Source organism: Mauremys mutica, chromosome 3 (genome assembly GCF_020497125.1).
Source record: "Mauremys mutica isolate MM-2020 ecotype Southern chromosome 3, ASM2049712v1, whole genome shotgun sequence".
Taxonomy (NCBI): domain Eukaryota; kingdom Metazoa; phylum Chordata; order Testudines; family Geoemydidae; genus Mauremys; species Mauremys mutica.
The window spans coordinates 168,876,355-168,900,855 of NC_059074.1; the positions used below are offsets into that span (position 1 = coordinate 168,876,355).

The 24,501-nt window shown below is 40.4% G+C and overlaps 1 protein-coding gene across 9 annotated transcripts in view; it reads right to left on the reverse strand.

Annotated features, from left to right (window-relative positions):
* Nucleotides 1-24,501, reverse strand: part of TRERF1 (transcriptional regulating factor 1) — a 140,693-nt gene that overhangs the window by 22,627 nt on the left and 93,565 nt on the right. For 8 of the 9 annotated variants that reach the window (XM_045008427.1, XM_045008425.1, XM_045008428.1 and 5 more), the window contains 7 exons: nt 15,961-16,054; nt 11,633-13,275; nt 10,750-10,802; nt 8,730-8,880; nt 7,546-7,794; nt 2,905-3,271; nt 744-810 (listed from right to left, as the gene is read on the reverse strand). In XM_045008427.1, the coding sequence (XP_044864362.1) occupies nt 744-810; nt 2,905-3,271; nt 7,546-7,794; nt 8,730-8,880; nt 10,750-10,802; nt 11,633-13,030 (2,285 nt within the window). In that variant the 5' untranslated portion in view covers nt 13,031-13,275; nt 15,961-16,054. The remainder of the gene's footprint in view (nt 1-743; nt 811-2,904; nt 3,272-7,545; nt 7,795-8,729; nt 8,881-10,749; nt 10,803-11,632; nt 13,276-15,960; nt 16,055-24,501) is intronic. The other variant, XM_045008433.1, reaches the window with a different exon arrangement.

Here is a 24,501-nt window from a genome sequence, read left to right on the forward strand (position 1 = left end):
GTGGGCATCAAGAGGTCCTTGCATCACACATCACAATGGTCTGACATGAAATGGTGTCAGACTATCTTACAACATAATATTCAGTGAACTCTGCTCTCACTGAGGCAAATAGTATATTATAAAGACCTAATGTTCAAAAAGCTGTGCACCATTCCAACACAGTTTAATTGGACTGGGGAGCAGATTTTAAGTCCCAGAAGAGAGAGAGAGAGGGAGAGAGAGAGGGAGAGATGATGGATATCATTACAGTATAGTGAACAGGCCAGATGCAGTCAGTTATACCTCCCTGCCCCAAAGGAGATGACACACCTCAGTAGAGGGCTGGCGGTGATAACACTGTCTCTGTCCTCTCTTGGCATCCCATGAAGGGAAGGGAAGTTTAACATCTCCCAGAACTCCACAGGAGGGCTGCCAGGGCAAGTACTGAATCAACACGCTGCCCGAATGCTGTGGTCACACTCTTTTCCAGCCAGCACCGGCTACTTTTGTGACTTCGCTGGCCCTTTATAGCTTTCCCCTGAAGCCATGGCTGGTTTGCAGTGCCACAATCTCATCTCTAGCAGACTTTCTGCTGTCAGTGACTCAGCCAATGTTTACACTGGTATAGCCTTGAGTGCCTCCAGCCAAGAAGTATGGTATTACCTGCCTTGTTCAAAATATACAAGACCACATTCTCTAGGTGAGAGAGGGTGAGCTGGCTGAGGTACGCTGTAAAGTGATACACATTGATAAATGTTTCTTACGGTTCTATATCAACAGTCTGTTCTCCAGGCCCTGGAGTCACTGGAATGCTGCTTCCATCAATACTATCTGAAACAGAAACAGGGATTTGATTTTCTGTTTAGAAAGCTATTTTCTTAACTAGCACATCATGTTTGGTCCTCCACTGCCCCCAGTTGTGTTGCTATCCTTCTATTAAATGTTCCATAGAAATCAATGAAACATCGGGCTATAGCTGGTGCACTGGCCTGAATGTATCAGGGGCCTTAAGAAACCAGGTACAGTGCAGCTGGGCATAGCTGTAATTTTCAATAGCATCAATTTCCACACTGACTACCACTCTGAACAATTTTACATTTTCCTTTATAATCTACACACTTGGTTGTACATGTTAGCTTTGTACCTCCTATCATGCTGCCACCCATGCCTAGTATGGTCTCCAGTCATCATATGCTAAGCGCACACTCCTCGTCCTCCTCCTCCAAAAACTTCTTTAAAATTAATTCTTCCATAAATCTCTCCTACTTCCTTTCCTCATCAATAACCCCCACAGACTCCCTTAACCGATCTACTGTCCTGTGACTTGTTTAAATTGTAAACTATGGGTCAGGAAACATGTACTAACATTCTGTTAGTAAAGCATTGAGAATGTATTTATGGCACTGTAGAGGTGATTTTGCAAATCAGTGAAATACAACACAGTTACCAACAAAAAAAAAAAAAGAAAGAGAAAAAACACTGCAGCCAAACCCCCAAAATCCAGGTCAGCTGTCACCATGTTACAGTACCTCTGAAGAAACCAAGGACCAGAGTTTAAGGGGGATACAATGGTGACAGAAAGTTCAGGTGGCCCTGGACTACTTCCTAGAATTAGGAGAAGGCCAAAACCAAGTTCTGATCATCTTCTACAAAGAGCAGGAAGGAAGAGGAGACGTTGCAGGACAGAGGACTAGGACTGCCAACAATAGTTTTATAAACAGGATGTCAGTGCCTACTAGAGAACATATCAAAGAGGCATCTTGATTTATCCATTTTGCTAACTTGAGAAAGCTAGCAGTCAAATTTTTAATCTATTAAGGGGACTGATCGCAGAAGATGGGAATACAGAAGGGGAAGCAAGGAGAGGGGATAGAACATAACAGCAACATGTCCAGATAACTGAGGACTACTGATGGACTATGAAGGGTGTATCACCTAGTGATTTTTGACCAGAAGGCTGGTGGCTGTGAAGAAAATGTAGATGTAAAATTGTAAAACACAGGGGATCTTCAAGGATCCAAGACAGAAGATAATTTAAATACATCTATTCTTCTTTTGGGTTACAGGATAAATTTAACGGTCCAGTAAGTAAAATCTTAATTCATCACCTGAACCATGCTGCTAAATACCTAGTTTATATGTTTTGCAACACTACACAAACAGAAATGTGTCTCTGGAAATTTGAGGAATTACTTTGCTTGCACAGTTAATTTATAATAAGTAAATTAAGTTCTCTAACATACTGGGGACCATTTCTAAGTTACTTAATCACACCTTAAGATGTTATTTCTACCTTGGACAGATTCTTCCAGTATAGCTAATATAGATTATCCCCCATACACACCTTAAAGATCTTTTCTATGCATATGCTATATATATATATAGATATATAGATATATAGATAGATAGATACAGCTATAGATAGATATAGATATATAAAAACTAACAGTGTCTTGACATATGTATGTTGGGCTTTAAACGAAATATTTGCTATCGCAGTCATGTAGCCCGATGTTATAATAAAAAATTTCTTCTCCTGAACTGAATAAATGCTTAAAACCAAACAACTGTCAAATACCAAAACAGGTATGTCCCCCTTGGCCCATTTGAGCAGGCTCCATTTGAGTTACAAACACTGTCTCCTTTGAAATAAATATGTTCTGATCTTTCCATTTGAAATTAACCTGTCTATTTCCTGGTTTAAACCCAACACTATAATATCTAGAAGAGATGTACACATCTGGAAAAACAAACTTTGTTGAACAGGAAAAGTAACAGTAGTTTGTGTATGTGTCTTGTCCTTCTCCGAAGATGACTATTTCGAAACAGAAAGCACACAGCGAATATAACATAACATAAAATAGTGTTTTATGTAAGATGTGGATTTGGGCTCAGAGAAAGTGCTACATTAAATAAAATACTTACTAGATCGACATAGGAGCACCCGTGGAGTGGGTGTTAAAGGAGTAAGTGGCAGCTGGGGGTGAGATGCATTATGAGATGTGATAACGCTGCTGAAGAGCCCAGATCCTTGGCGTACTGGGCTAAGCATAGGTGGTGGGGTATAGGGAGGAAACGCATGTGTCCTGTCTAGGAGATGATCTCCTAGAATGCGGGGAGAGCGAAGTTGGCTTTGATACAGCGTAGCTCCTGAGTAAGATGCACTGAAGTTGAAGGAAGGAGGAGGTATGAAGAGTGGTTCAGGTCTATGTCGATATTTTTTCTTGTCCTGCAGGGATTTGAAGTCTTCTTCCAATTTTGCAGCACTTTGAGGCTGTTTTCTGCTAAGTTCCTAAATGAAAATGTATAGCATTGAAATATACAGCTATGATTAGTTTGAGTTACATTACCTATAATTTCCCACAGCCAATGGTGACAGGAAACTGATGGCTGTTCAGGGCCCTACATGGAATAAGTCTGACAGTTTCAGTCCAGTTTTTTTTTTTTTTTAAGCCAACAGGTGCCCATATGACAAAATACCAACACTACAACTGGTATGAGTTGGCAATCTTAAGACAGAAAGAATTAATTACTTTTCCAGATTCAGAAATCATCACTCCAGGTCAGAGAAGGACTGCAAAAAAGTTGGTTAGGCCAGTGGAATAGTGGCCTTTGCCGCTGCCAGTGTTTAGTGGCTAAAGAGAAGACCTGGCTCCAAGATGTCAATGCAGCATTTTTTTTTTACCAGCACCCCTCACATTCACACTTATTTCCAACTACACAGAATTTATACTGGTCATCTGGGAGTTGCTCTATGTACCCCCCAATGTCTGAGTTTATTAGAAAGTTAAATGTTTTCGAACACATCTACTTGGCTTTAGTAGGATGGACACATTTGAGCTCAGTGGAATAACTGCAGCATTGTCACTGGCAGGAGAGGGGGAAAATGTAATAAATTCAAATTCTCTCTCTTATCATTACATTTCTATCAGCTGGGTGGAATCCAGCTGCAAGGAATCTTGTATTAATTTTCTCCTTTCTTGGCAGAGAAAATGGTAGCAGATGAGAACTGGGGACATAACAGCATTATCCATTCCAATAATTTTGAGATTAAAGACATTTAACACTGTACCACCCTGGTCTATAAAAAGTGACAGCAATTGGGGTTCTGCAATCTGAAATCTGATTTTCAGGGAAAATGGTTAGGTAGCTTTTTAAGAATGCACACAATGATGGTACACATTCTTAGTTTTAAATATACTACTTTCAGGTGCTTAGGTTTTAAGATCTCATTTATGATAAACGGGCGGGGGGGAGAAGAGAATTTCTTGGCTAGATAAAGATGTACCAAAATTTCTATATCATCTGGTTAATATTACTACTATATAAAAATAAATTCCTCGACATGTTTAGATAATATATCTAAACACCATGGGTGGCTCTTGACAAGCATACTCACCCAATAAAAAGTATGTTAAAAGAACATTAACACTGTCACCTTTTATTCCCGCTGTTAACACATTCCAGCTTGTGGAAATGTTCTCTATTGCAGAGGTCCTGCCCTCTCTGTTAGATCATAGCTATATCCCTTCCAACATCTGGTGATTTTTCCTCCCCAAAAATTTAAGTTCTGAACATATTTTTCTTTTGCAGGAAAATGTATCTTTAAGGAGGACTGTGTAAAAACATTGAAAGCAATGAAAAATCACAGGGGAGTGTGAAAAATAGCCATGTACTACAGAGTCAGTCATGATGGTGAACATCCAATGTTCAAAAAGGAGAAAGAAAAGATGGGGGAAAAAAAATCAAGAAATATAGCAGAGGTCTGATCAGAACCTCAAATTAAGTGTTTGCTCCTTCCTTTTTGCAAAGAGGCAGTGTGGTACAATAGCTAGGGTGTTGGCTGGGACTCTGGGAATGTGGGAGCTATTCCCAGCTCAGCCACTCTAGAGTGAGACAGTTTACCTCTAGGAGCCTCTGTCCTCCCTCCCATCTTGTGTGTGTTTATTCAGATCATAAACTCTTTGGGGCAGGGATTCTGTCTCACTATGTTTTGTACCATGCCACCTCAATTTCCATTGGGGACTTTTGACACTACTGTGATACAAACACTACCTATAGTTTCTTAAACTTTCCATTTTATGCTTTGCATCTTTTTTTTTAAACTCCGTTTACCAGTTTTAAATAAAAGAACTTGAACAGTATAGATGATGGAATTCAGAAATATAGATGGTACAAATCAGTTGCTGTGCTTTATTTGTAACAGCTTCCAAGTGAGTAGTCTTGGAACCTGGTCCTGCAAAAAACTTATGCACATGAGTAACTTATTCACAGGAATAGTCTCCATGAAGTCAAAGTGGAACTTATTTTTCTCGCTTTTTTCTTCATCTGACAAATATTTTATTTTGCTAGTGACTTTCTCTGTGTGGTAACAGTAGAAAAATTTCTGCCTTTTCCCTCCTGTAACTACTTTTCTCATACACTAAAGTCATTGGAACTCCTCATGTGAGCAAAAGTTACATGCCCAGGTATTTGTGGGATTGTACCCAGAATGAGAAAACAGAATTTATGAGCCTCCTTTGATCACCTCTTCATTCTAACAGTCAGTCTTCAATTTGGAGGTAGGAGAAGGACCCTCAGTTTTACTATTTGCTCTGTATCTACCTCTTTGACTAGAAACCCTGGGAAGTTAAGCCAAAAAAAGTACAGAGCAGATTATTATTATATCTGGTACTCAGCTCTTGCTGGAGTGAAATAAGGCACTGGAACTAAAATTCCCATGAGCCATTGCTCTATATGCCACTACATCAAATGGTTAAGGGCACTCTCAGTATAGGGAATGCAATATGGCATTTTTGAAAAATCTTCACATTGAATATTAAATAAGTCCCCGATGTTCTTGGCCTCACAGCTCAGAATTAGCTCTCTAATTCCCTGAAGTTCCAGACACTGTTGCTTAGGTCCAGCACTGAATGCATTCTCTAGTACTCTATAAAAACCTAAATATTTAATACTGGGACACAATGGAATGCCCATTTACTATCTGATTCACTTCACTGTGCACTGCTGTTGCAGGGTATTTAGTTTCCTTTTGCTTTCATTAAAAAGGCATTCACTAAAAATATTGACTTTACAAATCAATCCTTGGGACCCCTTCATTGTAAGGCTTGAGACACAATGTGATTGAAGCAAAACAGTTACTGTTCCTTAGAATAGCACAAATCTGCTCACCATCTCTAAGTGAATGCAGCTCCTTCACTACTCTAATACATTTCCACTGCTAGTATAAAAAACCGGGGTCCAGAGTTCAGAACTGCATGTTCAAAATTTGCACATGTAATAAACAGGATGGCATGCATAATCCTGGGTGGGTGAGTGCACAAGTGGCCAATCAGATGCCTAACTGGCCACTGCAGACTCAGTCACTGCAACTGCATACGCAATTGTGGTAAATGTGCATGCACAATCCTAAACATCTGGCCCAGAATCTCCAGAGGAAATCTGCACACAGCACATAGTGGAGCTCAAGGCTTCAGCCATCCCTCTCAAGAGATTAGAAATAGAAAGGAGAAATTACACTGCTGAGCTATCAGCAAAAGGAGAGATGCTGACTTCAGTGTTACTACAGAAGGTGGAAGTCTGCACTAGCTAAAGAAAAAGGAGGGAAATTCATTTAAAAAAAAAGTGTGTAAATCCAGAAATATTTTTAGCGATCACTGACAAGTGTTTCACTGTATGGGCAGTAAGTCACACCTTGTAATAGTCAGCCCTTCTTGTGCCTTTCACAATTACACTGCAGTGGCAGATTTCTAATGTTGTTGCACTAGAAAGTGTAGTAAATTAAACTGTTTGCTAAGCCCACATTCAGTAAATGTGCATGCTTGTGCCCACATTCAGTAAATGTGCATGCTTGTGCATGCTTCACTGAAGTCTGACAGTCTGTCTTATTCATGTCTAATGCGCTTTTCACCATAGTGTCTGGTGATATCAGATTTATGAGTTAAATGAAAGCCAGAAAATACTAATCATCGTTACTTTTCCTTTTGGGTTTATGAAGTCCCCATGTTTTAACACAGAGTTAAGATACACGCTGAAGGGGGGAAAAGAAGAAGAAAAAAAAAAAGATGATCCCATTGTATGTGCCGGTGGCCAGGCAACACCGCACAGCTTCTTATTAGAACATACAGCTTTAGTAACAACCATACAGTGCTATTTAATCTACCGCAAAAAAGATACACAAATATATTTTACTTCAGAACAGGAAGAAAGTAGCTGCTGCATTTAAGCAACAAAACAAACACAAAGAAGCACAAATAGAAAAAAAAGGAAAGGTAATAAATCCCTTTGTTTTAGTGGAATACAAAATCCCCGCACTAATGTTTCAAATGGTTTGTTTTATTTCTGAGTATTGATCTTCCACGAAGGATGAAATTAATATTTCTGGATGACAGAGGAGGAACTACTTACACGATACTACAGGCCTTCACCTTTCCTTGCTAGGTGTGAGCCACACTGATTTATTAAAATATCCCAGAGTGTATATATTTTAAAACGTAATTGCACTAAAAAACCAAAGGGATTTAAAAGCATCACAGCACAGTTAGTAGCAAGAAGGGCAGCACTCACAGAAGATGAGCAGGGGGTGGCCACTTTTGGACTGCACGGTGGAGAGTAAGTCATCTTCATGAGAACTGGCATCTCGTCATCTGACACAGAATTGGCAGGCTTGTCTTTGACTGTGGTACTGTTGGTAGCGGGCTGCGCACTGGGCTCAGGCGACAGAAGCTTTACAGGGACAGAAACGGGCATGACGATAGGCGCGAGGCTATCCACCTCTTTAGGCGGCTGCTGTTGTGGCGGTTTCTCTCCTTCATCCTGTACAGACAATTACAGGCTTTCAGCCTCAGTTAGAGGGTTCCTATTGGATTTACAGACTATAAAAATAGTATGAAAATGTATTCATCGTGATCTGGAAAGAAATGGCTCTGGTGTGAAACAAACAGTAGCACCCCTTCTCAGACTGCATATTTGGCCTGAATAAAATTGGCCAGATAATTATGACTTATACATAGGATTCAGCCTCAGTGATAAAGAACCATATAACATTTCTTTTAAAGATGACCTGCAAAGAGGAAAAATAGGTTTGTGCTTTTTTTTATTGCTTCTTTATGCTGAAAGTAGAAGGTAAAAAGATCTCTTTTCAAAAATATTTGTTTTTTGCATTAGAAATTAGATCTTGTCTAACACAGAAGACAACAGAAGAACTAGTAGGATTATGCCATCAGAGATACCAAGGCAGAAAAACCTGACTGAGAGGATAAGTTATTTTTATTCAGGCCAATTAACTCATTTTGTGTTTGTTTTTTTGTTAACATCTGTTTAACTCAACATTTGAGAGAAAAGCTCTATGTTAAAGATTTAATACGCCTGATCCTTCAATAGTCTTGAAAGCATTTCCAACATATGTCAGTCATCCAAGGAGTCCAGCTAAAAATAAGGAAGACAAGACTTGTCATTCCTGAAATTTCTAATGTATGAAACAAACAGAAAAATAAAATTTAGTTTTGCAGGGCTTCTTTATTCATTACAAAAACACAGGCACTAAAAACATTTTTTTTCTCCCCTTTGACAGTCACCTTTAAGCAAGGCTCTTGGCCTATGTATAGGCACAACTATACACATTTCCATTAATGTAGAGGGTAGCATAACTGAAACAAAATTGGGGGGAAAAATGTTGACAGAAAAGCAAAGCAAGCAGCAAACATTAACATGAAAAGAAGAGAGCCAAATAAAGTAAAATGAACGAGTACCTGTTTAAAATTAGGAGATGCTCTTACTCCTCCATGTGATCTCATGTGACCATTTAGTGCTGGTAAACTCTTAAATTCCTTCAAGCATATTGAACATGTTAGCTTGCTCTTTATATGGGATCTCTCGGGAAACGTTCCTTTGTTTGGGCCACTGTTTTTACAGGGAGATAAAGGAGAAATCAGTTTGCCAGATGTCCCCTTTCACTAAGAGCCTTTTATCTGAGGACTTCAAAAGCAATTTGTAATTAAATTGTAATTAAGCCATAAAGCACTTCTTTCAGGTAGGTAAGCAAAGAAATCAGGGTATATACTTAAAGATATATGTGCTATAGCCTAGCTCATTGATTCCCAAACTGGAGGGGAAGGGAAGTGGTAAACAGGACACTCTCTCTCAAATAGGGTTGCCAACTTTCTAATCGCACAAAACCGAACACCTAGCCCTGCCCCTTCCCTGAGGCCCCGCCCCCACTCACTACATTCCCCCTCCCTCGGTGGCTTGCTCTCCCCTACCCTCACTCACTTTCACTGGGCTGGGGCAGGGGGTTGGGGTATGTGTGTGTGTGTGTGGGGGGGGTGAGCGCTGTAACTGGGGGTGTGGGCTCCAGGGTAGGGCCAGAAATGAGGGGTTCAGGATGTGGGAGGGGGCTCTGGGCTGGGGCGTGGGCTCTAGGATGGGGCCAGGGATGAGGGGTTTGGGATGCAGGAGGCGGCTCCAGGCTGGAGGGTGAGGCAGAGGGGTTCAAGGTGTGGGAGGGGGCTCTGGGCTCGGGCAGAGGTTTGGGGTGCAGGAGGGAGTGAGGGCTGTCTGGGGGTGTGGGCTTTCGGGTGGGGTTGGGGCTGAGGGGTTCAATGTGTGGGAAGAGACTGCGAGTTGAAGCAGGTGGGCTCTGGGGTAGGGCCAGAAATGAGGGGTTCAGGGTGTGGGAGAGGGCTCTGGGTTGGTGTGCAGGGTGGATGAGGGCTCCCTCTGGGGGTGGAGGCTCTGGGGTGGGGCCGGAAATGAGGGGTTTGGGGTGCAGGAGGGGGGGCTCAGGCCTGGGCAGGGGCACAGGCTTACCTCTGGCAGCTCCCAGTCAGTGGAGCAGCAGGGGGGCTAAGGCAAGCTCCCTGCATGTCCTGACTCCGTGCTGTGCCCTGGAAGCGGCCAGCGGGTCCAGCTCCTAGGCGGAAGCGCGGCAAGTGGCTCTGCACACTGCTCTTGCCTGCAGGAACGCCCCCGCAGCTCCCATTGGCAGTGGTTCCTGGCCAATGGGAATGCGGAGCTGGTGCTCAGGGCCAGGGCAGCACGCGGAGCCGCTTGGCCTCCCCACCTAGGAGCTGGACCTGCTGGCTGCTTCCGGGGTGCAGCGCGGAGCCAAGACAGGTAGGGACTAGCCTGCCTTAGCACCGCAGCACCACCGACTGAACTTTTAACAGCCCGGTTGGCGTGCTGACTGGAGCCGCCAGGGTCGCTTTTCGACCAGGTGTTCCAGTCAAAAACTGGACACCTGGTCACCCTACATCTTGAGAGTCTCAAGATGTGGTCCACAATATAGACCAATATGGCCTGGAACCAGAACTGTATTTAGTGACTCATGTTTCCCCACCCATCTAGCAATAACAAAAAAAGAGTGCCAGAACATGAGAGCCACCAACTGTGGCAGACAATTGTGCTAGCATGTGGTTCTCCTCATAGTACTGATGGGCCTTAAGAAAAACTAATGGATTCCTTGGTGACATTTGCTGCCAAAGATGGAAATCTAAACAATATAGCATTGATCCACTGAGTAAATCTGAGCAGCATTAAAAGCATGCTGTCCCCCTGCCTTCACTCATTTTAAAGAAAAAGAGCACTCCAAAGTAATTTAAATGTATTGGTGCAGAGATCGCACAATTTTACATCTAGTGTATACATCCTTAACCATGGCTTCACATAACAGTTCCCAAAACCAGCTGAGAACACCTCTATTCAATTGCAGAGCTCATTTATATTTAACCATAACATAATTTCATTAAGAAATCTACGCCAAACTCATAATACCTTGGCTCAGGGGACAGTGGCTGCTGCAGTCTGCCATCAGACAGTTGAATCTGCTACCAGAGAGAAAAAAAGAAAAAAGTATTTTTCAAGCAATAGCAACATAAAGAGTCTTCACAGCTTTATTATTATTTTTTAATTATTTTTACTTTTTTATGCTAATGAAGTGATGGTAAAAGGCTCTGAGACAGCCTTGGAGAATGCCATCCTACATTTATCCACAAAATGGGTATACCTCTGAGCAATGTCAGTACAAGTTGCCCTACACTTACCTGCTAACATGCTCCTCAGCCCTGATTATGTGACAGCATAACGGAGGGTCTGTGTCCTTGGTATTTCTGGGGAGCTACCAGGAAGGCTGCAAGCTAGTGACAAATTTGGTAGCATTTTTTGAGCTTGGGATATCTGTCCATCAGGAACTGGACTGACACTGCCAAACTCATTTTACACTGGCCAATGAATAGCCACTTGCTGGTAATAACTCAGCCTAGAGCAGTGGTTCTCAAACTTTCGTACTGGTGACCCCTTTCACATAGCAAGTCTCTGAGCATGATCCTCCTTATAAATTAAAAACATTTTTTTATAAATTTAACACCATTATAAATGGTGGAGGCAAAGCAGGGACTGGGGTGGAGGCTGGCAGCTTGTGACCCCCCCACGTAATAACCTCACGACCCCCTGAAGGGTCCCGACCCCCAGTTTGACAACCGCTGGCCTAGAGTAAATCAGTGACCTAGAGGTGAAAGACCCATTTCCAAGCCCTTGAAACATCTCAGCTATGCCCATGCCCTGACCCATTGAATCCCCTGCAGTTATTTCAGCTGTGTGTAGTACAGTCATTATTCAAAACAGGCCTGGATGAATGGAAATCTAAATCATTACATACCTGAGGCCAAATAGCACTAGGAGACTCTTGCTGGGACCCTTTGTTATTTAGATGGATACTCGATGGTGCTAAAAGATTTCGATGAGAGCCAGCGTTACCTACAGAATTAATTTCCTGCCGTGTAGTATCCTCTATTGCCTCTGCCACACTCAGGCCAACGTGGGAGTTCATCAGAACTTGAGACCTATTGTCATTCTGGTATTGCTTTTGCAGATCAGTGTCTTCTTGTTGCTGCTGTTGTTGCAATACACTTTGTGGATACAAATGCCTATACTGCTGCTGTGGATCCTGATAGAAATACTGAGGCATTGTTCCCAACTGTATAAGCTGTACAGGATGAGCTTGATCCTGGGAGTACTGGTGTGTTTCATGCACGGTTTTTGGGTCAGAATCCCTATGATAGGCAGGAAGATGCAGTTGCATCTGTTGTTGTTGCTGCTGCTGCAACTGTAACTGCTGCATAACTGGTTGTGTTTGATAATACTGAGCTATTTGCATTGGACACTGCCTCTGCTGTTGCTGTCGACTTTGTTGCTGCTGCTGCTGGATCTCTTGTATTGAGAGCCGCTGCTGTCCCTGCTGTGGCTGTTGCTGCATATAATATTGAGTCTGCTGCAACTGTTGTATCTGTTGCGGTAACAGCTGCTGAGACTGCATTTGTTGCACATGTGGTTGTCCTTGTTGCATTGCAGAATGCATTTGTAGCTGAGATAAGTGTTGCTGGTAATCATAATACAACTGTTGTTGGTGCTGCATGACTTGCTTTTGCTGAGTGCTTGCAAAATTCTGGTGTACTTGCTGTGGCCCTTGCTGATATCTTTGCACAGTGGAAGTTACAGATTGTTGCTCAACAGCAGGCTTCTGAGACAGCAGCTGTCTAAGTGCACTGTCACTGGCATTATCCATCACTGAAGATTGAGCATGCAAGACCTGAGCCATATTGTTGACTTGAATTCTTAAATTTTGGTTAGCAAATACTTGTGTAAAGGAGTCCAATTTATGTAAAACTCCACTAGTAAGTTTTTGTGACCGAAGTTCATTGGCTTGAGAATACGAATATTGGTATCCGTCAGGAGATTCACTCTGCCCTAATGGGCTCCACATGGCATTCTGATTGTTCCTTACCGGAACATGGTTTCCTGAGCCAGTATGTGTCCAACTTGTTTGTCTAGAGGAGTCCGCTGACCCAATATTTTTTGAACCTACATTCAAAGCTATGCTGTCTCTTGAATCCTGGGGGAATTGGGGAGAGAGGGGAGAAGCCTGAGAAGCATCCATGCCTGATGTTCCATAGCTGTGATTTAAAGGGGGGAGAGTGTTCATTTGGTGCGGTTGGTAATACAAATTCTCATTGCTGTTGGCAGTGTGGTTAGGTTTGTACAACTGCTGGTCCCCCATTTTTGGTCACCTTTATCCTGATCTTACAGGCACAAAAACCATAAACATGTAGACCCTGAGATATTCCAAGTACGAAAAAAAATTGCTAGAATTTGTTATTATTCAGCTTGTCCATTTACATGACAAGGACTAACTCCTTCTGGTCTGTTTGCAATTCCAATTTCAGATTGATGCTGCTTCACATCTTTGAAAAAGTCCAAAACGCAAATCTTAAACGAAAACAATAGATTCACTATGCCAGGTACCTGTGAAGTGAGAGAGAAATAGTTTAAGTGCATTCTACACAACTTTTGCAGTTTCCTTTGATGTAACAACAACAACAACAACCTAAATGGGGAAAAGGATATAATCTTATGAACAGTTGTAGCAGTTGGGCTATTCCATGGCAATTGGATTGCTTCATCTCATCCCACTATTCCTTCATTTCATCCCATTACAGTGTTTCTACAGTTCTCTAGTACAATCACTTTGCTTTACCAATGAAGGTGTGCTTCTAAAACCTCTCCTTTACACACACACACACACACACACACACACACACACACACACCTGTCCATATATAGCACTCAGCTGCAGTCTTTAACCAGAGACTAAACTATGAGAAAGACTCATTTCTACTGTTCCCAGTCTGCTAGTCAGAGACAACATACACATGTATAGTAAACTCTAATTCACAAACTCCTGCAGGTATCACAGATGGCTCTACTATGTCTGATAACACAACTGAAAGGAAGTGGTGGCTTGGAATCCAAGTGCCAGCACTGAGTTGTAGGCATGGGGGAAGATGGGGTACAGTATGATTTAATTCTGATTCAGAATTAACATAGTGGTTCCAACTCCGCCACACAACATGAGGGCTCGTTTTATTCCATATTATCTTTACAGAGGTGTGCGATGAAGAACAAGTCTGCTATTGGGTTGAAGATACAGCATTGTGTATGTCTCTGAGGAGTAATATGCAAGGCTAGTGTGCTTGTTAAAGTGACAATAAAATCACAAGTCTGGTTACATCAATCACCTCTGTACACACAGAGTTATTTACTCATCTTCTATATGGACTTTTGGTAATTGCTAAGACAAATCAAGCTGTCCAAATCGTCAAGTGATAACAGCACATATCTGTCACAAGCAACCTCTTGATGTACCTAGTAGGTACCAAGTTCTAACTTCTATTCTGCCCTCTCCCCCACCCACCTTTTTTTTTCTTTTCTTCAGTTGTCCATCAATTCCTTAATATTTTAGCAGCCTGGTTTATCCTGAATGCTCTCATTTGTCATCCTTATCTTGTGAACTGTAATTCAGTGTGAATTAACTGATTTACAAATATCTGTACTGTTTTGGATGCAATTTAAAAAAAGAAGATACATTTGTGTGTTCTTGGGATGTTTATCATTATGCGCACGGGAATAATCACACTCTCCCTCTACACACACACGTTGTGAAGCAATTGGAGCTACTACTACACATAGGCATCTACATACGTTATCATTATGCTGCAACCTTATTTCTGCCCTCTCAACCCATCCTTCTCTCTAACCTAACTGCTCCCCTCCAAAGATTGTGTATTAATGTCTTACGGTCCCTTCCAACCCTGATAGTCTATGATTCTGTGATAAGATTGATTTAATGCTGGGGGCGAGGGGGAAGAGGCTGACATGAGGGGGCAGAAGTGCAGGTGCTAATGAGGAACATTTTAACCATCACCAGTTGCACATAAACAGCACACTTTTATACAATGCTACACATAAACTCTTATGCCAGGTGCAGTCCACAGAATCTTCTCCATGGTAGGATAACATCTGAGGGAAAAGCGCAGCTCCTGTTGGAGAAGGCTGTGTGCCCACACTACTACACAGAAGGCTTTGTGAACAGAGTGCATAAACTTTCTCCATCAGCAACCAGTGGCAAATGAATTTTCAAGTTATGATAAATAACAGCTAAGAACAATCCCAAATTCAGTATTTCCTCCAAAAAACCCGATCCGTTGAACCAGAGAGTCTCAGAATACACCTCCCTACCAAATTTTTGTAGATGGACTTTTTGGGGGAGGGGGGGTGAGGAGAGAAAATACCGTCGTCCACAAAAGTCAGCCTGCCAAGGAGAGATTTCAGCCATAGCAAAGCTTCAAACACTGCCTATTAAAAATTACGAATAGAAACTAAACAAAACCTACATAGAATATTCAAAGGGCATAAACATGGTGTATTCTTCACACCGATAAGCCATCTACTGTTAGAGAAAAACAGGACTGTATATCTCACTAACACCCAACTATGGAACAGTGAGCAGGTGCTTCCATAACATACAGAGAGTACAAGAGAACGCCTGGTATTTTTTGCTGTATATATAGCATAAAACTGGGCTAGGCAGCTCTCTCTGTTTATTAATAGCACTGGTTTGTGTTGCATACTGTAAGAATTCTCATGCCTTTCTGTTAATTTTTTTGAGGTGACAAATATTCTTTTTTAGTCACTAGTTATGAGTCATATTACTAACAACTAATGAGTTAGCCCAAGTGTCCTCCACAGATAATTAAGTACTAACAGACAATTTCAAGAATACGAGAGAGTATTACAGCATGTATGATTCTTCTCAAGGCAGCAGAGAATATCAACATAATTTATTTACAAAAATGAATTTACTGGCCAAAACCCACATTTGAGAGGGGAGTGCCAGGGCAGCAGACATTACTGTCTACTGCAGCATCATTGCAACTAGCTCTGTGGTCAAGAGGGAATTCCATCTCCCTGGAACACCCATCAGACCCCACTTATTATGGCTGTTAGCAGGAAGTGAGGAGCTGGCCCATAACGTGCAGGGGTATCAGAAAACATTGTCAAAAACATAAAAAGGTTTGTATTTAAGAAGTAAGCCTGAAAATCTCATATATGTTCGCGCACACTCTCTCTGCAGCAGACCTTACAACTTACCTCCAGCTTGGGGGGTGGGGCATGTGGTCCTCTTGTGTATAGTCTACAATGTCGCCATCACTGTCACGCAGACACTGATTACTTGTGTACCAACCTGAAAAAGTTATTATGAAATATTATATTATGCCAACTACTGAGTCGCAGAGCGACTAGAGAATTCAGTAACTATAGAAATAAGTTGCAAAATGAGCTCTCATTTGCTTAAGAAGCTAAACTATTCCTTCACATCTATATTAATATCAACACACGCCCCTGCAAGAGCAGCATTTCTGAAAATATCTTGAGGCTTCTAGAACTAATGACTTAAGGGCTTGATCCTGCATGGTGTTGAGCACCCTCACCTCACACTGACTTCAACAGGAGGGGAAGGTATGCAGCACCTCACAGGACTGAGCACTAAATAGAGAGCAGCATTTTTCTACTATTACAAGTCATTAATTAGACTCTAGAAGCACTGAGGAACCTGATCTCTGATAAATTAACTGAGAAACTTTTGAAAGTGTAACAACAACAGAGTTTACTTCCCCACCTATGAAAGAAATAAACATAATATAACTACTTTTTATTTAAGAGCTCATGCCTGAAAGCCCTGGCGTGTCTTAACAATAGGACAACAATCAATAGCTACCAAATGGCAAAAAATGAGCCAGTGCTCAAAGAAATCCTAGAATCACTGTATGCTACAACTTCAGCTTCTACACTCTGCAAAATACATTTCCACAGTCACCTATCAGATGTTTTGGTACTACAGAGATAGCATAACGATGAGAGCATTAAATATACAGAGATAAATAATTAAAGAGTAACAGTGCTACCACCACCATTTCTGCAAGTTACATGGCAAGAGAAATATCCTCTTAAAGACTGTGGGTGAAATCTTGGCCCCTTTGAATGGGAGTTCAATAGATTTAAATGGGGACAGGTTTTCACCTCAATTTTCTTCCCAACCTACCAGTCCCCATACTGCTTGATTGTATAAATATTCCATTCCGAAGACCACCAGGAAAAGTTCCATAACAGTGGTAGTCCACAGACCATAGTTTGAGAACCACTGTTATAAACACAAACAGTTCTATCCTGAGCACACCAAAATAACCATCACATATTCCAACTCCCTTCCCCCATTCACACAAATGAAAAAGAAAATAAATCTTCAGTCTTCCCGGGAAGGATGCCACAAATTAATTCTGGCGTACATTAAATGGGAAAATATTCCAAAATTGTGGGCTCTCAAAAAAAGGAGACCTTGCTTTTCTATCCTCTCTAAATTATATTATCAGACAATCATTGGATCCAAATGTTTTAATCACAATGTGGGAAGTGGGGCAGTTGGCAGTTCTGTAGGGAGATGGTCCTGTATCCTTCCCAGCTTTATATACAAAAAACAGGCTCTTAAAAACACACTTGCTGAATTTTTCTAGGTGTAAAAATAATAGATGGGTCACATTTATAGACCTATACAGTTGCCTGTTTGGTTCCCATTTAAATTCCAGAGCAAAATATTAATTCAAAAATAATTCAGTGTTAAAAACTGAGTGGGGAGGCTGGGGAACAGTACTGTATGCCAGTTGGGTTTTGATTTCTACAAAGCTAGTGCAGAGTTAACATAAGATTGCAGGACAGAGAAAGCTGAAGCAAGCAGACCCATTAAGCCATACAGTTACTAAAGTAAAGTAAGGACCTAAACTGCCCAATGCTCTGAATGGCTATGAATCAAAACGTAATCAGATCATACGTATTATCCACTGTATTTCAGGTTTTTCAGCAGTCATATTAATCAAAAGTCTACACACTTTTATAGTTGTGATTTCTCATAATCAAGAGTTAGCATGAAAGTGAGGACTGAAACACAATATATATTTCCATACTTTGGAAGATAGATGCAAAAAGGCCTCCCTGCTGGACAGGATCTGTAGGATTAATCTGGCATTTTTAATTAATTTCACTGACAAGCAATAGAGTTTTGAAGATTGTAAATTCCTTGGCACCAGGACCTTCTGTATTTTGCCTTGTACAGCAATAAACATACTGTCATCATTTAACAAAGAATAAATAAATAATGTAAGACTTCTCTCAGCAATCCAAACAGTATTTTTAGAAAACTTAAATCAAGAAGTTGTATATATAGGTGCTTCCTTGCTTCTCCCCTAAACTGGAAATAGCTCATTAATGTGTCTTGATCATGCTTCACTACCCTTCAATCTGACAGAAATGGACACAGTGTACTTGTTTCTGATATTAGAATATGAAGTTTTGTATCTATATGATAAGATTCCAGAATTGTCACTCTGAAGCCTAGAATGCCTGGAGTCAATGTGAAGTGATGGAAACAGCTACAAGCTAGGTTGAAAGCTTTTTGTTAAAATATTACCAGGCTGAATCATCACTGGGTTCACAATCTTACTATCCAGTTTGTTCTCAGTCATTTTGACTTTACAAATTACACACATACTGAGTACAGGTGTAGTATAGCATATATTTATTCCATGCCAAGAGTCCTAAACCATTGTGATAGCAGGGATAACTCAACCAATCACCACCTTTATTCTACAAGTAATTTGCATGCAACAATTTCACTGGTTGTATGAGAAAGACTACACAGATGGTGGATTATTTGGCCCAACTGCCACATCTGTGCAACAGCATGGGCTTTCAGTTACTAGTATTCAATAATGGTTAAATTGAAGCTCATGGGATACCGATCTTCTGATGCTCTCCCTCATTCTTTTCCATATACTAAAGGCATTTTAAATTTGCTTCATACTTTGCATCAGTGGAAGAGTAAGAGGATTTCCTTATTCAAGGCTATATTACATTTCTCTATGCTACTCTGACACCAGGTCTACTGCCACAATGCTTCTTGTAGCTAGTTCCCCACTCCCAGCTTCTTTTTTGCATATACAATTAACATATCAGAAGTAAATGTAGTGCATAAACAGAATGGAGATCATGTAACACCATGAAAAGATGCTGTCTGGGTCAGCCGTGAGACAGGGAGCGAACAGGACACAGATGTGAGGAAGGGAGCCAAAGATGTTTTATTTTTCCTAAGCTCAGAAATTCATTTGTCAACCTTAAGGACACGTAGGAACATGGTAATGCAACTGGAAGATTTGCTGTCAGGAAAAGGTAGTGAAAATTTGGTCCGAGGTCTGGGAGTTGCTCTTTTAAGTCTTAGACGGTGCCAAAATACCTCTATTGGTCCAAGGGAACAGTGACCATTTCAATACTGTATATCTCATGACCATTAAGATTGGAAACATTTTTTTCTGTCCTTGATAGTTCAGGATGGCTGTTAGAACCAAGCCTAGTGCTGCACATCATCTCAAAGGTTTGTATCTCAACATAAAAAAGATATAGAGCATTAAAAGCCCTAATTCTGGAGGATCATGGGAACATTGGCAGCTATAATAATTCCAGGACTGAAGAGAGGCTGGAGGGGAAGCAAAATGCTAAGTGGGATAATCCGATTTTAAAGTCTGGATATCATGAAATCTACTCATTTTTTAAAATACATTTTTAAAAATTAATGATGTACGTGTTCAGTAGTTTCACAAACCCTGAAAAAATATTGTGTGTTCCTTTACAACAAAGCTCCTTGTTCCAGTGAAGTATGAAAGGTTGTTGTAGTCTCATGTGGCTGCTGACAGCATAAGCAGTTCCTGTTTTTACTCTTTAAGAGGAACTAGAACATCCTAACTAAGTTTAGAAATTATTGGATTGGGTGGGGGAACAGAATCTAACATTTTCTCCATATAAATCTATTTTTGAAAAATAACCGATCATCATCTCTGGAAAGCGGCTAAAAAAAAGAAAAAAATATTGGGAGAATTTCCTCTTCTTTTGATGGATAATAAAATGTTCTCAAACTGGCCAATTAATTTAAGCTTTTCATAGAACTACCAATGTTCTTGTAATCCAAGCGGAAGAGGTTAATTTCTAGCCAAGATTATTAACTCAATTTAGTGAAAAAAGAGATAGTTTCTTCATTCCAAAAGAAATTGGGGGCATTTCGGTGACTCATTTGTCATCTTTGTTGTTAAATTGCTTCTTTACTTTCAGATGCATCAAATAATTCTAAGCACTACAAGTGAAACCTTTATTGTATTACTCATATACAAGGTGAAGATAAAATTACAGGATTGCTTCAAAATGTGGATGCAAAAGATCGTTACTAGAGCCTTAGAGAATGGGCTTGAGTGGCACGTTTCCCAACTGTTGAAGAACCAGACAGGATTTAATAAAAGATTGGTTCACCATTGATACAAACAAGATGGTTTTTAATATTCTCTATTATGCTGCTGCCCATCTGATCAACGGAAGAAGTGGTATTTGAACTCTTTTTTTTGGGGGGGGGGGGGGAAGAGGGGGATGAGGAATGACCTCTGGTGATCTGGGTGTAGAGAATATTTATGTAAACAGTTTTGTAAACCTCTCTGAGCTTTATGCCTCCTGTAAGATATGTACGTTGTAGGGGACTTCATCAGGTTTTCCCTAAGGCTTATCTTTTGTTTACTCCTATTATTGAAATCCTGATTTTTAGAAGAGACGATTTGCCAAATTAGATCAAGCCACTGCAGTGGAGACTTCTCCGGGAAGGCAGGCTAGATTTTGCCTTTTGTCAGGCATAGTATGAGCTCTATTCACTGCTGCTAACCAGGGCTGGGCACAGTTGTGTGTCTTCTCACTTTCAGGTGCCACCAGTTAGTATCCTGCCTCTAGCAGTGACCAACACTTGGTTTAGTGCCAGGCGAATATCCCGAATGCACTTAGCCAACTGGGCAATGCTCATGTTCCTCCTTGACCCCTGCAGGTGATCTGATTATGCCTGAAGCTTGAGTATTGACTGTCTTTTTCTTAGCTTCTACAACTACATATGCTGTTAAAGAGTCACATTACAATTTTAAAATTAATCATTTTCTATACTTATGTATTGCTTATGATTGTACTTGCAATATGCTAGGATTTTTCAAGAAAGAAAGAAAGAAAGAGAAAGAAAGAAAGAAAGAAAGAAAGAAAGAAAGAAAGAAAGAAAGAAAGAAAGAAAGAAAGAAAGAAAGAAAGAAAGAAAGAAAGAAAGAAAGAAAGAAAGAAAGAAAGAAAGAAAGAAAGAAAGAAAGAAAGAAAGAAAGAAAGAAAGGTCCCTATCCTGAGGAACTCACATTATAGTGACAGATGGGTGAAATACAGAAGAGGTTACGAGGAAATGGGAAACAGCATAGAAAATTGTTTTCGAAAGTGACAAGTAATTCTGGATGATTCACCTGAAACTACTTTAAAGTGACTGATTTTCAGAGGATGCTTACTCAGAACTTTCTGAAAATTGGGGTACACAAAGATCACTAACACTTTTGAAGATTTGGACCATAACTCCCACCCTACCCCACCCCCTTTTTATTTTTAGTGAGTATACATGTCATCTTGCTTTGCAGTGGGCAGTGCAACAGGTGTTGGTCTTCAAAAAGAATCAGATGTTGTAAGGATGGGGGCCGTGTGTATTGTACTTATATTACTGGGATACATAAAAAGCTTTTAGATGCAGCTGACATGAATATAAATGTGTAAGAAACACAAGTCAAATTTTCCAAAATAAAGCCCTTCATTAAGGATGCAAAGAGCAAGAAACCTAGCCATTCATGGAAAGCCAAAATGAATGAGCATAATTAGAAAGTTTATAAATCGCGGTGACTCAAGGACCTCTTGATGCCAACTGGCAGAGGGTAAAGGTTACAGGGATCCCCTGGATCTGGTATTTAGTTTACCAAAGAGCGTTATTGTAAGTGTTCTACTGAAACCTGTCTCACAATGGTTGTCATCATCTTTGCGAAATGCATGTGTGGATAATATGTAAGGAGATATGTATATAGATTGGAAAGTATGTTCTTAAAACCTTAAAGTTAAGGGCAGATCACCCAGAGGCAAAATGCTTTAAGACACGTTCCACCAGAGAAGAGGTGGGAGACATTTCAACCTCCTGGTTGACCACCATGAATTGTGTGCTATTTTACACCCGTGAAAGACTCATGACTTTGGGAAGAAACTTAATTTTTCATTTACTATTTCATTTTTCTGAGTATGACTGTACTCCAGCTTCCTCAATCAAAAATCCACTTCTGCAGTTATGTAACATATAATTTTATGCCAAAGCAACAGTAGTCTGCAGAACTCTAAGGATCAGCAAAGAATAAGAAAATGTTGGTACAAATTTTCTCTGCTCATGTGGAATAAATGTACGTAGGCTTCCATTAAAAACTGGACATCTACCATCTGCATGCAGCTTCTAAGTTTACTACAATACTTCAAATTCTATGTATATAGAGAATATCACAAATGCCAATGGCAAAAGATAAGAGGTAAATACTGAAGTGCAATGTCCTTTTTTAAAATGGCATCTAATGACCATGAATGCATACAAATACATGACAGTCTTCCCACAATTCTGATCAACTTCACTGATGGCTGATTTGACTCATTGAGATTTGGAGGTTTTTTTGCTGGTATTTTTGCCATTATTTCTGTTACAATAAAAGACTACATAGAGCATCTGATTATCTAAATTGCTGGGTCATGATTAAAGAACATTTGACTGAAACAGTAGAACTAAACATCCTTATAAATGAGAGGGAAAAGAAGCGAGCAATATATATATATATTTTACACACAGTGATAAAAGATTAAGGTTTCAAAGTCAAGTACTCAAAAGTTAGAAAATGCCACAATTAAGGTTGCCATTGAGATTATGTGACAAGATACAGGTGATTCAGTCTGTAGAAGGTTAACAAGTCCCCGTCTGTCGTGTGACAGCTGAGGGTGGAGTATAAAAGGAAGAAAAGCTGGATCAAAGGGTGTCCTCTCTTCTTCTAGACCCTTCATGCTGGTATAGCTTAGAGAAATTTTTGCTGTGTTTTTAAATTAGCCCCCCCCTTTTTTTTTTGCACAACTAATGACTAATTGCTTGGAACTTTACTCCCTTTCCCCAACTGTAAACTGGTGGGAAGTTTCATCTGATATCATGGGAGGATTTAGTGAATGGCAGGATGGAAAAGCAGGGAGATAGACACAAGCAGTCCAACACAGGATGAAATTTTTTGGTAATTAAATTAATTCAGAAACAAGGTCCTGTGTATACATTCACAAGAGAAGTAGGGGATATTGTTCTAATATCTAAAATATTCTCTCATCATTTTCACATTGCTGGGTTTGTTATCTGGCTCTTCTGGCACAATACTTTGCATGAAAGTAAGAAACTGGTTCATCTAAAATGCAGAATGTAGATATATTCTCTGTAATTTTGAGTGTCCGCTTGTCTGAGGTCACGGCGACCCTGTTCTAAAAGAAATGTATAATCGTCCTACAATCAAATGGATCTGAGCCAACTGGACCTCATCAAAGTTTTGGTTGCAGAGCTGTGGCAATAGACATTCTAAAGTCTGGTTTGCCTGAGCTGTTTGGCTGGTTGCTCTAATATCTTCTATATTCCATTTATCTTTCTCTCTCTCTTCTCGAGGCATTAAAATTTTGTTAAAATCTGCCAACTCCAACATCTGCATCTAAACAGGCCTCTAAAAATTGTTGCTTTAAACTGTTCCTGTAGGTCTTTTGCAAACATTAAAAGAGAAGCTCTTACATCTTCCACAAGAATCAGAAATACCTCATTTAAGCCCTGTCTTAGTTGTGGGGATCCCCAGTCACAGTGTTCTCGGGTGCTTAGAGCTGGGCCAGATTTCACAATTTGTGAAAGATTCTTATCTCTTGCTTTGGAAGCAATCATTTTGCAAGTACCAATTTCCTTAATCTCATTTTGCCTAACTCTTTCTTTTCTACTATATTTCTAGAGAATAGAATAGGCTATTTTTATAAGAACATTTTTCTGGACTTGTTTTAGTTGGCTATTGTAAAGTTTCAGAGTGAGCCTATTAAGAGAGCTATACTTCTCAGGACTACACTTCACCATAATCACAAAGTGTTGCAGAAGTTCTGGTGTAAGAAAAGCATTTTTATCCTCTGTCTTAGACATTTTTTAAAAGGAACCCTAGAGATCATCTTAACTTGCTCAGGACCTTACAATAAATAAATGCATTGCTATGTATCAATCATATAACTAATCACATCCCTGTAAACTGTCTTCCAAATCAAATTCAGACTGCGTTTGATGAGGACATGAAAGCAATCTGACCTCTCTCTTCAGAATATGTTGTCTTCTGAGATTAAGTACTTAGATTTGTTTGCTTTTTATGAGGTGGGGAAGAGTGAGCAGATGGACACTTAGCATCCCCTGAATCCATGGAACTCAAATCAATACCCCCTACAACAGTGGTTCTCAAACTTTTGTACTGGTGACCCCTTTCATATAGCAAGCTTCCGAATACAACCCCCCCTTATATATTAAAAAGGCTTTTTATATATTTAACACCATTATAAGTGCTGGATGTAAAGCGGGGTTTGGGGTGGAGGCTGACATCTTGTGACCCCCCCCACGTAATAACTTCACGACCCCCCGAGGGGTCCCAACCCCCAGTTTGAGAACCCTTGCCCTACAAC